The 15,132-nt window shown below is 46.3% G+C and overlaps 1 protein-coding gene across 2 annotated transcripts in view; it reads left to right on the top strand.

Annotated features, from left to right (window-relative positions):
* Positions 1–15,132, top strand: part of pard3ba (par-3 family cell polarity regulator beta a) — a 125,650-nt gene that overhangs the window by 51,875 nt on the left and 58,643 nt on the right. The window contains exons 13-17 of one of the 2 annotated variants that reach the window (XM_062380475.1): positions 1,055–1,141; positions 6,304–6,397; positions 7,901–8,048; positions 9,243–9,337; positions 12,914–12,955. In XM_062380475.1, the coding sequence (XP_062236459.1) occupies positions 1,055–1,141; positions 6,304–6,397; positions 7,901–8,048; positions 9,243–9,337; positions 12,914–12,955 (466 nt within the window). The remainder of the gene's footprint in view (positions 1–1,054; positions 1,142–6,303; positions 6,398–7,900; positions 8,049–9,242; positions 9,338–12,913; positions 12,956–15,132) is intronic. The other variant, XM_062380477.1, reaches the window with a different exon arrangement.

The following is a 15,132-nucleotide window of genomic DNA, read 5'->3' as shown; positions in this document are numbered from 1 at the left end:
TATTCTATTTTACCAAACTTATACTCTTGTAGAAATCAGGACATTTACAACATCAAGAAAGCACGACTTGATTTTAAAAAGTGTATCAGTCGCACTCAAATCCTTTTATATTATCATGTCTTTTTATTTTTCATTCAAAAATAAGAAGCCCTCGTGTCAATAGATTCAAAAAACCTATAACTATCGTTCCACTTCTTTTTTTTAACCACCGTCTGGCTCCATGTTATTTCCCGCACGTCTTTTTGCTTTTGAAGCTTTCCGAGGCGGATGTGGGGCAACATGTTAACATTTTTACGTTCCCCGAGTTTGGCGAGATGAATCTGATCACATGAAACATTTAGGGCCACTTGTTATGCATTATGAAAGCCTGATCTGTTCCAACATTATTCATATGTCGCCCGCCACAGTTATGACAGCCGAATCAATGACATGTATCGTTCGCATTAGGATCATTCCTCTGTGCTGTTGTGATCGTTGGAGACTCACAAGGAAAAAGGAAAGTCGACAAAATACACTGAGCTGAATGTGTTTCTGCAAAATGGAACCAGGTTATTCAGGATTTCTTTACAAACCCAGTTAAGCTGATGCTGTTTTTCTTTTCTCTACTACCCGTATACAAAGAGCCTTCAGTAGTGAAAGCTGCTCCTTCTTCTATCTCCTGCTTCTCACAATATAAACACACATTTGGATAAAACAAACGAGAGCCTTAGAATAAAGGCTCCTTTTGTGACAGTGACTGTCGAGCTGTGAGATTTGTTTGGGTGTTAATTTGGTGATTTTAACAGTTTTGAGACAAAGACGACACCTAATGAAGAAGAAGCAGGTAGCAGCTCGTTGAACAGTGTGAGGCTGTTAACTGACGAATCAGCGACTGTTACAGGAGACGATGACAGCTGCAGACGAGCAATGAAACTCCGGATAGTTCCCTGAGATGATCTGGAAGGCTCGTACATGTCTGAGTCGGCTGCTGCAGACTTTTCCTACCGTGCCCTGAGTGACAGTGCGAGCGAACACGGGAGCCAGTTGATCATTTTCTTCTTCTGTTTTCCTACAGATGGACGGTGCCCCCTCTTCTTCCAACTCAGCTCCAAATGTCTCCACCGCCCATCAGTCCAGCTCCCAAGCCGCCTCCAGCAATCAGGTACGAGCGGGTGACGTCCGCCGCCAGCTGCAGCCGCCGCTGCCCCGCCGCGGCTCCTCCCTCCTCCCCGCGCTGAGGAGGCGGGCGTCCGAGCCGCTGCCCCACAGCCACCGGCAGCGCTGCGCCCAGCGGCCCGGGGAGACGCACAACAGATACACGTTTGGGTTTAACCAGAGGGAAAGGCGCAGTGGGTACACGTTTGGTTTGGGGCAGAGGGAGGTGGAGCACAGGGAGGAGGAGGGGAGGTGTGACAGGCCGGGGACCAGGTACGAGTTCAGGTTTGATTCTCATAGTCAGACGCTGAGCAGAGCCACAGAGGGAGGTTTAAACAGGGAACGGCACCAGTATGGAAACCCACGCCGCCGGATGCTTGCAGACATGCAGGGCCGCGCCTCCCTCGATAACACACACGGTCACATGTTTGTGGACACGCAGGGCGGATGCGGGTCCAGGCACGGGCGCAGTCGCACACTGGACGCCATCCACATTCAGGACGGCTACACGGAAAACATCAGGGCCATGGCGGGGCAGATGTACGGGGACCCGCCCGTACACAGCCGGATCCCCACACGCGACAGAAACACACACAGACCCACAGACGTTAATGTAGCCACACAATCACACAGCTACGCACACAACCGTGCTCTCAATAGGCAACAGCACCTACGGCTTTCAGGTGGACTCTGACACCGTTAGTCTGTGCGTGTCTGTGTGCGTATGTGTGAAGATATTTTTAATTACAAAACTAAGAAATTGGAATAAATTTAAATAAAGGCGTAAAGATCATTTTTATCTTTCTGAAGCTCTTAAACAGCAGAAACGTTATATTTTGAATTAAATCATGAGGAAAATATCACTTGAGTTTTTCTCCAGCTTCAGTAACTGACGGAGTGGAAGCACATTAATCTGACTGAAAGCTTTCCCTCTGCCAACACCACTAATTCTTACAGCTCTCCTTTTAAAACATTACCCATAAACCCCGTGCAGTACTAAATTCTTCACTGTGGACAATCTCCTCTGTCACGTCGGGTTTAACTCACTAGAATTAGATGCTTATTTTTTTCTCTGTTTCTCTTCAAACTAGCTGAGTTCAACCTGTTCAACCCGAATGTCCTTTTTCTCCTGTTTGGTCCACCTCGGTAAAGTCTTGTATTCATTTTCTCTTTTATGATTTTGTTTTTGCTTTGGAGGGAGTGTCCTCCCGCTCTCCTGTCTCACCTGCTTGTTTCTCCTCTGTTGAATAAAGCTACTCTGAACTCTCCTGCATGCCTGTCTGTCTGTTTCTCTGTTGGGGTTTTTCAGCTGCTGCCTTCTCCTCTGCTTCCCTGTCTCTCTATCAAATCACACCTGGGCCCCTGTTCCCTCTGTTTCAATGTGAAGGAAAAGATATCGGAGATTTCAAGAATAAAGTCGTATTTGAGAGGAAGTCTTGATATTACAAAGTAAAAGTCTTGATTTTACTTTATAATTAAGTCATAACCTCAATAGAAAACATCATATTACTAGAATAAAGTGGTTATATTATAGGAAACAATTTTTTACTATCTTTGTAAAAACATGTCAACTTTTCTCCTATAATACAACTTTACTCTTGTAATATGACTTTTATTTCTCATAATCTCAGATTTTCTTCCTGTTAAGTGATGACCTAATACTCCGTTGTAGTTTCAGCCTCAGCCTCTCTTTTCTTTTCTACCTATTCTTTTTCCTCGCTACTCACGCCTAGCAGAAAACAAGATATATATTTCATATGAGCCTCCAATCAATATTCATTACCTGAACATGAAGATACAGAAGTTCTTAATAAGTAGTTACACCAGGTGTCACACATTCAGTGATATAGAAAAAATAATGAACATATTTCAGAATAAAGCTAATGAAGAGTGGCACAAACGTACGATCGGTATTCATGAACGCTCCACGTGACACTCTCCCTTTCAGGTGTGATGAATGTGTTAAAGATCTGACTGCGCCGAGCGGGTTCACCTTTGCTTATTTTTATCTCCTCCTCCTTTGTGTTGGAGGAAGAAACTGCTCTCGTGAACGTCTTACTCCGTCCCCCCTGCTACGGCTGTTCCTTTAATCCCCGGTGGAGCGACGGTCGTGAAGTTACACGAGAACCTTGTGTTCACCTCGCATCAAGCAGACGCACACATTCCTAGATGGAGAGAGCGATGGAGGTATCAAACCGGGCAGATGGTGAGAAATAGCCGCTTCTGAGCCGAGCGTCTCCATTCAGCCCCACGTCCAACCGTGACTGATTGTTTCAGACGCCACATAAAGATGTTTCACAGCAGTTAAAGCTCGACGATGATGTGCGATCGCATAAAAGAGGGAATAAAAATAGGAGGGTTAGTGGGTTGACTCCCGCTGACCCCCGCCCCATTGTGACATTTCCATCTCCTCGGCGCGCCGCTCCCATCAGTGCGTCTCTGTTTTCGGCATCAGAGCCTGCAGATGAATTCTTTCAAACCCGGTTCAGAGTTCAGCAGATATCTGCATAGGCCTCCCTCTCATCAACAAACCGCCAGGCTGCTGACGCCGTGGGGCAGTGTGATAAAACAAGCGCTCCCTGAAGTAATACTCCCAGAGCCCCTCAGCCTCTCTTGTCTCTGTAGCCGGCTTTTCATTAGGGCCAAACGCTTTAACCTGAAAGCCTAAACCGAAAAACACCCCATTCATCTTGAAGTCTTTTATGCATATATATATATATATATATATTCATTTTAAATATATGAAGATATCACAGTTTATTTTCCTGGTTATTCTCACTGTCAATATAAGAGAAACTGTCCACTACTCATTCCCCTTAGGAGATGAAAAAATATTTTAAATCTGTTTATGAACTTTTCCTGATCTGCAGAGAAAAAATATTTATTTCTCTGATGATATAAAGTCACATTTTCCTGTTTTATGTCCAAATCTTGAACGCTTCCAAAGGTTTTGCCGTAAAAGGAAATAATACCCGCTTGTCTTCTCCTCGTCCCTCCTGTCCTCGTCTGTTCGCTGCCACCATCACGTCCCTAATGAGACATAATCACGGCATCAAACAGGGACGGCTTGAATATCAGTCATTACCTCTTTATCCAGCAGTCAGTCAAACTCCAGTCCAGTGACGTACTTATCAGGTAAATGACCGTTAATGAGATTAATAAGAGAAAAACTATAGGAAAGAGAGAGAGACAGTTTTTCATCTGTGCCCCTTCGATGAGGGATCTGTGGACGGGTGGGGTGGGCGACACATCTGGGTGAGGCAGAGCTAAGCCTCTCAGGATCCTATTGTATGCAGCTGTAGGTGGGTGCTGGCTGGAGAGATAGACCCCCCCCCTACACACATACACACACACACACACACACACTCCCAGTTTATGTATTGTTGTGGGATTAAGATATCTGACTGCCTGTCTGCCGGGCTGCTTTAAAAGCCCGAGGCGAGTCTGAGGGATGGATGGATGAAGGGATGAAGGGACGGATAGATGGATGGATGCGGGCTATTATACGATGTATGTCAGCGGCATATGGAGCGGGGCTGTCAGGCATTTGCGTACAAATAAATATAAATAAGTGACTGACAGCTGTGATGTGGTGTCATATCAGATCTACGGTTGGTGCTAATGACACCCGAGGGACTCCATGACACTGTGAAGACACCCAACCAGGGCTTTGAAGTGAGAAAGCTCTGGATCCACACCTTTCATTACTACACACAGTGTCTTAGGGTTTTTCTAAATAAGTGTGTGTCTGTGTGTGTGTGACAGCTGTAGCCCCTATCTCTTTGACCAGAAAAGGCTTCTTTCATCCTGCACCAGCGCCGATTCCCACCATGCACTGCCAGTCCCTATCTCCATCTGTGTGTGTGTGTGTGTGGGGGGGGGTCCTTTGTAGTGCTGGATGGCTGTTCGATAACATGCCTGTCAGTGCTCTCAGGATTATCTTAATTACTCGTGTTCATGAAGAGAACCAAACAGTTTTTCACAAGGGATGCCAAAGGCGACAAAGAGAAAATATCTCACTATGTGTTTGTATAGATTTTCTTGTTCATAACTATTCCACATTATATATATATATATATATATATCCATTTCCTCCTCCCTGAGTAAAACTGTCAGTCGGATCTTTACAAAGTCAGAACATTTCTGTCCCAGTTATGATCATCGTCCATATTTTGTGATTTATTTTGGAATGTTCATCGCTCACGCTGCCGGTTGAAAACCCTCAGAGGTCTGTTTCAGATGTGCTCGTGTTTCCTCGGCCCCCCCCCCCCCCCTGCTCTCTGAGGTGGATGTTACTTCACAGCATGCAGGATGTAACAGTGGTCTTTTACAGAATCAATGTCAATCCCTGCTTCTTCCTTAACACAGGAGATGCACAGTGTGTGGGACCAAACCGCAATTTGCTCCCGTCCAAATAAATAAATGAAGATTCTTTCTAATGCTAATGCTGAATAAATCTCCCAGGATGCAGCAGTGAAGCGCTAAGAGCCTTACATCCAATCAAGCTGCCCCTCAAGATCCGTTTATTACTACCTGGGAAATTGGTGAAAATTTCACGATGTTAAAGAAAGTGCAAAGAATAATCCTGGATCCGTCCACGCCAAAACTTAACGGCTTCTTTCTTGTCCCACGTCCCATCCTCCCAACAAGTTACGTGGAAATAAATCCAGTATTTTTTGCACAATCCTGCTGCTGAGTAAACAAAGGTACAGGGGCGGAAATATAACTTCTTTAGTGCAGGCAATACAAAATTGTGAATTGTACAGCATTCATAAAAAGCAATGTGTGATTTGAAGCTGCTGTGAGTTGGATCTCTTTCTCTGTGGGTCCGTGCTGCACTGATGCTGCTTCACGGCTCCATTCTGTCTTTGCTGCTCCGGTGAATCACGGTGATCATGAAGGGAACACGGAGGAAATTGCATGAAACTCCTCGGTTGGTTTCGGTGTCACTTTGCTCCGGGGCCTGAGCAAATTAAATCAAAAAGACATTAGTCCAATCCTACTGGGTAATAACAGAAATAACTCTAATTTTCTGATACATGAGGCGACATCATCAATTTTTCATAACTCACAAGTATGACTGGGTTTGGAGTTTTTTATTTTTTTCACTTTAGAATTTTTTAATAAAATCCTCATTACCCCCCCCCCCTCTGGATTGTGTGTCGACAGGAGCTGAGGCCCAACGACGCCTACCAGAAGCCCACCATGAACACGGGCGCTCACATGACGACCAACAACTACGCGCACGGCAGCTCCGGGGGCGGTGAGGACGCAGCCGCACAACACACACACACACAGACACACACACACACACACTCCACACTCAACAACAAGAGCGATGTTTGTCCGTTTGAACTGTCAGATCGTCAATAACCGGCTCTGAGTGTTTGTGTACTTGTGTTATCTGCGACAGTGTGTACACAGTGTGTTTGCTTATATATGCGAGTGTGTGTGTGTGTGTGTAACCGCTGCATTGCATGACACCCAGCTATAGCTCCTGTGAACACGATAGCTGTGTCTCAATTCGGGGGCCACATCCTGAAGGATAAGACCTCACAAGCCGTACTTTACATCCTCGCTCCACGTTCGGCTTCTTCCTCACACGTCCCTCGGAGCCTGCATGTTTTCTCATGAAGCTCCAGTGGTCAAAAGTCACGTGGACCTCATTCGAGTTTGGAAAAGCAATGTACAGCATGTAGACTGAAACTTGGCTCCTCCATAAGGGAGGGAGTTGGAGTTTCTTTGTGGTCGTGGCAGCAGCCACTCCGAGCCTCTTATAGCGCAGTGTAACTAACTTGTCACATCTCCTCCCAGCTCTGTCTCTATATCTCCTGCCACTGCATATTTATAGCCGGAGAGAGGCAAGTCATTAACTATGTTTTTCCGGATGCCACGCTCGCTTTTCATGTGCGAAGGATCTGACCTTGGAATCATTAGGCTGATGAAACGGCTTCTTAGCGCGCCCCGATTTGCATACGGGGGATATAATGCAGCGCGCGTGCTGTTGAGTTAAAGAGAGAGAGAGAAAGAGAGAGAATAAAGAACACTAACAAACTGTTTTAAATTCATTCTTTATCTCTCTCCTGCGTCTCCCCCCTCCCGTCACCCCCTGGGATGCAGGGAGATGCTTTTCTCGCCGAGGCTCTCCATCAGACTGGAGTGGCAGTACACTAACAGTTATTTTTATGGGGGGGGGGGCGTTTGGCACAAAGGCGTTAGCGTGGGGAAACGATGCACTCGTGAGATTTGCAGTTTATGGAAATGTAAGAGGAAGACTTGAAGTTGGAATAAGGCTTTAGTATGGAAATTCTATTTTTCGTTTGTTTGTGTCTTCAATGTATATAATTGTGCATTGTCAATAGGCTGTTTATTTACGTGTGTGTATTTGATTTTGGCCTTCGGGGGGGTCCGTCTTTACCCTGACGGATGTGAATGGATTATGATGTTTGACTGTATTGATCCACAATCGAAGGCCGAGCTCACTTCCTGTGTGTCTGATGCATGTGTGTAAATGTGTGTGTGGTGTCCTGTCACAACTGATCAATATAAATAAGAAATATGATTAAGACATAAAAAAGACTGGATATCAAGCTCTTTATTTAGCTTTCATTCCCTCCAGGCTCCTCAACGTTTGATATTGTAATGAGTGAAAAAACAAGGCAAAAAAAAAAAAAAAAGTGTTAAAATTAACAAACACAACCACAACTTTGATTTCATCTTTTTGTTTATTTCCCTGCGTCTGAATAATTGTGTTTATTCTCCTCAGCACCGTATCCCGCTGCGTCCACCAACGGCAGCTACGGTCACTACGGCAGCGAGGACGAGGAGCCGGAGAGAGACTTCCCCCCCCCTCCTTCCCCCGGCGCCGTGGAGGAGATGAACAGGGACCTGCCACGAACTCCTCCACACCACAGGTACCCCCCCACCACGCACACCTCCTGGAGTTATTATATTCTAATGGCGCTCTTAATTTCGGGGCGCTGTGTTATGAGATAAAGAAGAATCATTACACCGAATTACAATGCACATGCATTATTTAGACTATACGGTCTAATTGCAGCAGCCTATTTGCATTATGCATAATAAGTAATGATGATGATGGTGTACTTGTATAAATTGGTATGAAAGCTGTGATACTTCCGTTAGTTTCCTGCAGCCTCCGTCTGAACCACACATCTTTTTACACGAGCCTCATTCGGTGTTGAGATGCTGATGAGGCTGTTATCAAACGTGGTCCTTGATGATGCTTTTGGGTTTTTAACTTTTAACTCCATTAAAATAATGAAATAGTTGATTTAATGGCGTTTTAAATGTTGCACACTCTTTCGCGGTGGTCAAGTGGCAGACACTTGGACTATGGGCAGAAAAGGTCTCTGGTTCGTCTCTGGTTCGACTCCACGGAGAGACAACAAAAGACGAACCTGGATTGATCTGCCCAAAAATCCAAGAGGATTGTCCCTACCCTGTCTAGTGCCCCTGAGCAAGGCACCATACTCTCCCAACATCTGCTCCCCGGGCGCCGTACATGGCTGCTCACTGCTCTGTGTGTCCTGCACCAGATGGGTCAAAAGCATAAATGCAATGGTAGGTAAAGGATAAACATACCTACCATTGCATGAGTGTGTTGTGCATGTCTGTGCATGTGTTTGGTATAAATAAACGAATCTTAATCTCGAATCTTAATCTGAATCTTCTCCAGGCCTCAGCTTTACTTTATCAGCAGCAATTTGGTGTCCGAACCCAAATCTGAAGTTTTCCCCAATTTCAGGCATCTGCCGGTTCAAAACTGACCGAATCGAATCTGAAACCCGAAGTCTCTCAGATCCTGAGCGTTCAGGGTCCTGTGAGGAAAGATACTGAACGAGCTGGTTTAAAGTCGATAAGCACCGAGTTCTGTCAACACTCTCCTGAAATAAATACCTCCGAAAATCTGAGTTGTGTTTGTACAAAATATCTTCATGTGGTCCGAGTCAAAGTCTGGCAGCTCGAACTGGTTTTACTGGAGACAGAACGAGCTATTGTTCCACAGAATCACGGCATCTGGGAAACAGGAAATCCAATGATTCTGTGTTTGTGAATTTAAATCTGATTTACTCCGACTTGTTTAGGACGTCGCCGCACACGGCTGCGGATTTCTACGCCGACCTGGCCAACGACAGGGACAACGTGCCTCGCAACAGAGCGTCCAAGAGCATGGACATGGGTGAGCTCCTACACACACAACCACACACAACCACACACACACACTTCATGAGCAAGGAAGTTAGTTCTCCTGCAAAACCTATTGTTGTCTCACTCGACACAACCCGGCCAAACACACAAGTCTAATCACGCGCCCAGACACACACCAGTGATCACATGGGTCTTATCAGTACTTTTCTTTGTTGTGATATGTGGCCGTCTCCCATTATCCCCCCCGGCCTGAGGGGATTTGACCCCCTGAACTGCTAAACCCCGGGGGGGCTTTCCAGCGCACTGGATGAACACGTCTGCTTTGTGTGTACACGTCTGCGTGTGCGAATGAAGGGCGCCGGGTCTGCAATCTCATGGCGTGTGTGTGTCTGTGTGTAAGTGTGTGTGTGTGTGTGTGTGTAAGTGTGTCTGTGTGTAAGTGTGTGTGTGTGTGTGTGGAAGGTGAGAACGAAAGGACTTATTTCCTCGTATTAACCCGAGCCGACCCCCTCTCCTCTGTTTCTCTGTCTGCCTCTCCAATCTTCTCATCTTCCCCTTCTTCTTGATCCTTCCAGTATTCTTGTTATTCCTGTTTTCCGGACGACATCAGTGCAATGTTTTCTTTTCCTCTCGTCTTCGCTGTTTCCACTTTCCTCCGTCTTTTCTCCCGTGAGTTCGTTCCTCCCGCTCTCCTCCCTCTGTCCGTCTCTCGTTCTCCTCGGCATCTCTCTCTCTCTGATTTCCAATCCCGGTTCATTAGGTTCACTGGATTGGCTCTCTTTCCTGCAGCACACGCCTCTGCCACCACAAGCTGATTGGCTTTCATACTGGCAAAGGGTGGTCTGAAGACACACACACACACACACACACAGACACAAACACACACACACACACACACACACACACACACACACACACTCTGCCCTATCCCACTGAGGACCCACTCCAATACACCTCACCTCTGTCTCCATCTCTGCCCATCCTCTATTTCAATCTGTTTTTTTTTTTTCTATGCATTCTCTCCGGGTCTGTGTCCGCCCCCCCCCCCCCCCCCTCCCTCCCTCCAGAGGGCTCAGAACTGAACAAGAAGGAAGTCAGCAGAGTTCTGTGTGTGTGTCCAGCTGCTCTCTGACATGCTCTGAAGTCTAGAAGTTCTCCTGAAACTTTCGGTATCTGAGAACGTAAATGTGTGAGACATTAGTTTCCCCCAACTTTCCATACTAGATATGTCCCAGAGAGAAGAGACTCGAGAGCTTTTTCCTTCTGTTGTGACCTGCGTCTGACCCGGACAACCTCCCGCTGCGTTCTTCACAAGCGAAAGGCAAACTCCGACTAAGTTTCATGACTGAAAGCGGCTTGTTTGAGTGGGCGTGAACAGGTGCTAAGACCCTGAACACACACGCGCTGACCGTGTCAACACAATTTGTATGTAAAGAGCCAAGTGGCTTCCTTTTCTCTCTCCACCCAGGAGAGCTCCCCACGCGTCAGTCTTTACGATCGCGTGTAGCCGAGCTTTCGCGGTAAAGCCGAGCAGGGTCGCTCTTATTAAACACCGCTCGGCAGAAAGGGGTGAGCTGCTGTTATTGACCTTGGACGCCTCGGCAAATACCGTGTGTTGACTCTGAGCTTTGGTTCGCAGAGAGAAGCCCTCACACACACACAGACACACACTCTCTAGCTGCCTGTGGAAGGATGAATAGCAGAGTCACCGACACTACAGCTGCACAAAAACACGAATTTTCTCATACGGAGCAAAGTGGTGTGGATTTCTTCTAAAGAATCCAGGAATAATAAATCTGTCTCTTTTTCTTTTAAAGCCCCTGAAAGCGTCAGACAGAAGGTTATTTTACAAAAAGGTAAAACACAGAATAAGACACTATAACACAGAACTTTTTCAAACGATCCTGACAGTGATTCAGCAAGTAGCAAGTCTTTCTCTCCCCCCTGAATGAGCAATGGATGGAAACTAATGCTTTTATCAGTGGAAAAAGCTGCTTTGGAAAAACGCTCTGTATGGATTTGCTTTAAGTTGCTCAAAGTGCACTGAATCATGGAACCTCTTAGGAGACGTGGAGCCCATACGTTCCATTCTGCTGTCTAAGTTATTTGCTGTGCGACGACTGAGGCGGAATTTAAATACAAAATGCGAGTCATTAGATACGTGTGGCGCCTTCCACTGGAGCTTACTTACACATATGTTTTATTTTGTAAGCACATCACCCACTTCTGGTAATTTGATTTAATGAAACGATTGAGGATCGGGGGGGGGGGGGGGGGGGGGGGGGGGCTGTCGTTCATGTGTCGCCTCACAGAGAGAATTTTTTCTTTTCCCTGGAATCACTTCTTCTTAGGGCCACGTAATCTTATGAGGAAGAAGTTGCAAATTTATGAGAATAAAGTCGTAATATTAGTAGAAGGGTTAGGGTTAGGGTTAGACGTCATAATTATCAGGACTTTGAAAGGATTGTGCAAGAGACTGAGTCTTTTCTGAGGAAAGAACCACACCGATTTTGTGTCTTTTTGTGGAAGAGGGAATGTTTGGTCGTGGTGAACTGAGGTTGTCGTTGTTTTACATCCGTCTCACAACAATCTCAAACTATTCTCCAAGTCTGCTTTAAAACAAGAACAATAAATGGAACGACATGCCTTAAACACAGCGCAAGGGCCTTGATCTGAAGCTGCTACTATGAAGTGAAGTTATCCCGTGATGGAATGAATAATACAACACTCTTTAAGGAAGCTGACTGGAGGTTAAAAGCAGGATTTTACATTTTTAGCTCCTCCACTGTGGCAGGAGACTTGGCTGCCGAACATCCAGACTTTTATCTTCCCTCCGCAGAAAAAAGGAAGCTTCTAATATTTGGCAGGGTCATGTGGCCGGGAATAGCTCTTTCTCCAAACTTTGAACACACTTGTATTTTTATTTCACCTGGAGCTTTCGCTGATTTTAGTTTTTTTCGAGACACACACCTCCTCGCCTTCGCCCCACATCTGTCTCTTCTTACACCCGCTCACCTCTGTTCATCACTTCTTCTCCCTCCCTTCCTCTCATTTCCCACCCCCCCCCCCCTTCACCCGTCTGTCCGCCGGGAAAATTGACCTCATAAAAAATGAAAAGGATTATTTAAGAGAAATAGCAGCGTAATGAAAACCTATTACTGTATCCCATGGTGCACTGCCTGTGGCGGCTGCCGCTGGCCGATTGCAATCCTGTGTAGTTAGATTAGGTGGGCGGCGGGCGGGGTGTTTGGGACGGGGGGGACGGGGGGTTCTTCTTGTTTTCTTCTCCCCCTCTTTATTATTTCTCTCTCTTCCTCACCTCTATCTACTCTCCCACAGTCCTAATATCCTTCTTTCTCCTGGTTTCTCTTATATTTCTGCTTCTTTTTTCATTTCCTCTCTCAGTGCCAGACATTTGGTGCCTTGCCTCTTGTCTCTCTGTGTGATACTCCTGCAGGGAGTCATTTGAAATGTACGTGCCGGCAGCGACCGACACCAGCGTGGCCGTTTATGAAAAAACACCCAAAGCCCCGGAACGATACATATTCTGCTCTGCATGTATGGAATGTAATAACACGCTGCTTCCTGTGTGTCTTGTGTGTTCCAGTGGCTGATGAGAGCAACGTGGGCTCCCACGGGCAGAGGAACAGTGAGTGTTTGATAGAATAAAAACACACGTGCACACACGCAGAGAAAACACTCCTCCTTTGTTTCTGACCCACCGATCTCCTGCTCCTCTCTCCTCTCCTCGACTCTCCTTAACCCAGAACGTGAAGGTTCTCGTTTCCTCCATTTTCTTCCCGTCTGTGCACAAACGTTTCCTTATCTCCCGCTTCTATCTCGGCTCTCCCGCCTGACACAGTTGAGTTGTGAAGCACTTAGCGTCCGAGTTCTCGCTGCCTTATAGCCACCCGGGTCAGCAGGCCTACAGTGCTCCATCCTCACCCAGCTGACAGCGGCCGCACTGCATTACAATGGAGTCCGCAGTCCGCCCCCCCCCCCCCTCTCGGTTATTCCTCTCCGTGCCCGACTGTGCCTCGTTTTATTTGAGAAACATCTGGTTAAAGGTAAAATATAAAGTCTGTTGTCTTTTTCACCGAGGGCATTACAGTCCTGTGGTTCATTGAAAGCCATCATATTAAGAGAGAACCCTGCAGCACCAGGTGAAACAGGCCCGGGAGGAAAGATCTAATCCACGCGATTGTGTAATTGCGTTATCCCTGTGCCATCATCAGTAACACACAAAGAAAATACAAGTTTTAATAAAGTTTAATAAACCACAAAACCACCAGCAATTATCTCATCGTAACTTGACAAGGACATTCTTCTCATGTTCAGTGTATGAATAAGATGTTCATTAATAAAAAATATATATATTTCATTTTAATTAGAGCAGCAATGCTCCGCTATATTTTTCATTTGCACCAATTTCAGCGATGAATGGATAAATGTGCAGCAAATTGCTTCACATACATCAGAGCAAGCTGGGACTGAAGTCGCAACTGAAAGCAACGGCTTGTAATGACTGAAGTAATGAGATTGATGAGAAAATCCATTAAGGGATCCACTGTACGGGGGGGGGGGGGGGGGGGGGGGGTTCGAGCATCCCTCATGCTCACTGTAGGTAATAATTAAAGCTTCAACGGTAGAATAAGCCCTGAACTCCATAAGTGATGTGAGTTACGGCTTTTTCCATACATGTGATCTCATGTCTGTTTAGACATAAATATATACATATATGTATTATTTCATTTCTGTCTCATTCCATACTCATACATCTTCTTTCTGTTTAACGTTTACAAAACATAAGGAGAAAGAAATAGAAAGACAGATCGTTTTCTTATCTTTAAACTGACACATTAAATGGATTTTTTTTAATATAAGTTTCATATCTCAAATCAGACGTTAGAAATCAGTGATAGACGAAAAATAGTTATTGTGTCTCGTCCGCCCCAGTATGAGGCACCAGTCTGCGCTGTGGTCGGGCAGCACCAGCACCAGTGACTTTCCACTGAGTCAGATTTAGCTGCCCCTCTGGCTCAGGCTGCTCTGTGGTTTGCTCTGGGCATCACCACGTGCATTTGAATATACAGTAAATCACAGTGTTGCAGCAGAAGTCTGGGTTTGAACTGCCCAGTTCTGTGTTTCGTCCCGTTTGGAAAAGCCACTGGTTCAGTGGTGACGAGGCCGAGCTCTTGAATCCACCTGCAGCGGCTCAACTCTCCGCCTGTTGCCGGCGGAATACAAATTTCCCCGAGCACCGCCGCTGACCTCGAATCCCCCGTACTCAGCATTCCAACAATAGCTCCACCTACGCCTCCCTCCTCCTTCCTCAGAGCGCCCCCCCCCCCCCCCCCCCCCATGATAAATAAAGCAATCCACTCCTCCGCTGCATCGTTCTTTTCTTCTCCCTCCTCCTCTTCCTCCTCCTCTTCTTCTTCTTCCTCCTCTCCTCTCTGAAGTCTTAGCTAATGCGTATTGACAGGGGCTTTTGCGTGTTTTTTCATTTTTTGCTGACGCCGCGTGTTTGCCGAGCTTCCTGCACGCCCCCCCCCCCCTCCTCCTCCACCTCCTCCTCGCCATCCTCCTTTCCTAAATGGCCTCGGTGTTTCTTTATGGGCTTTGACATATTTCATTAGGCGGATGGTCTTAAGAGGCCTGCCTGGCTTCTTTAATCTGGATAAAACCCTTTTTTCTCTCTGGCTAGAGCCGCGTCGAGGAGCGCTTCACTCCTCTAACTCCCTCTCTCTTTCCCTCCGTCACTTACTCAAACTGTCCCTCTCTCTCTCGCTCTCTCTCTCTTCTCCACTCTTAAGATATCCCATC

This window comes from Platichthys flesus, chromosome 22 (assembly GCF_949316205.1).
Source record: "Platichthys flesus chromosome 22, fPlaFle2.1, whole genome shotgun sequence".
Taxonomy (NCBI): domain Eukaryota; kingdom Metazoa; phylum Chordata; class Actinopteri; order Pleuronectiformes; family Pleuronectidae; genus Platichthys; species Platichthys flesus.
This window is presented reverse-complemented; position numbering and strand designations above follow the sequence as displayed.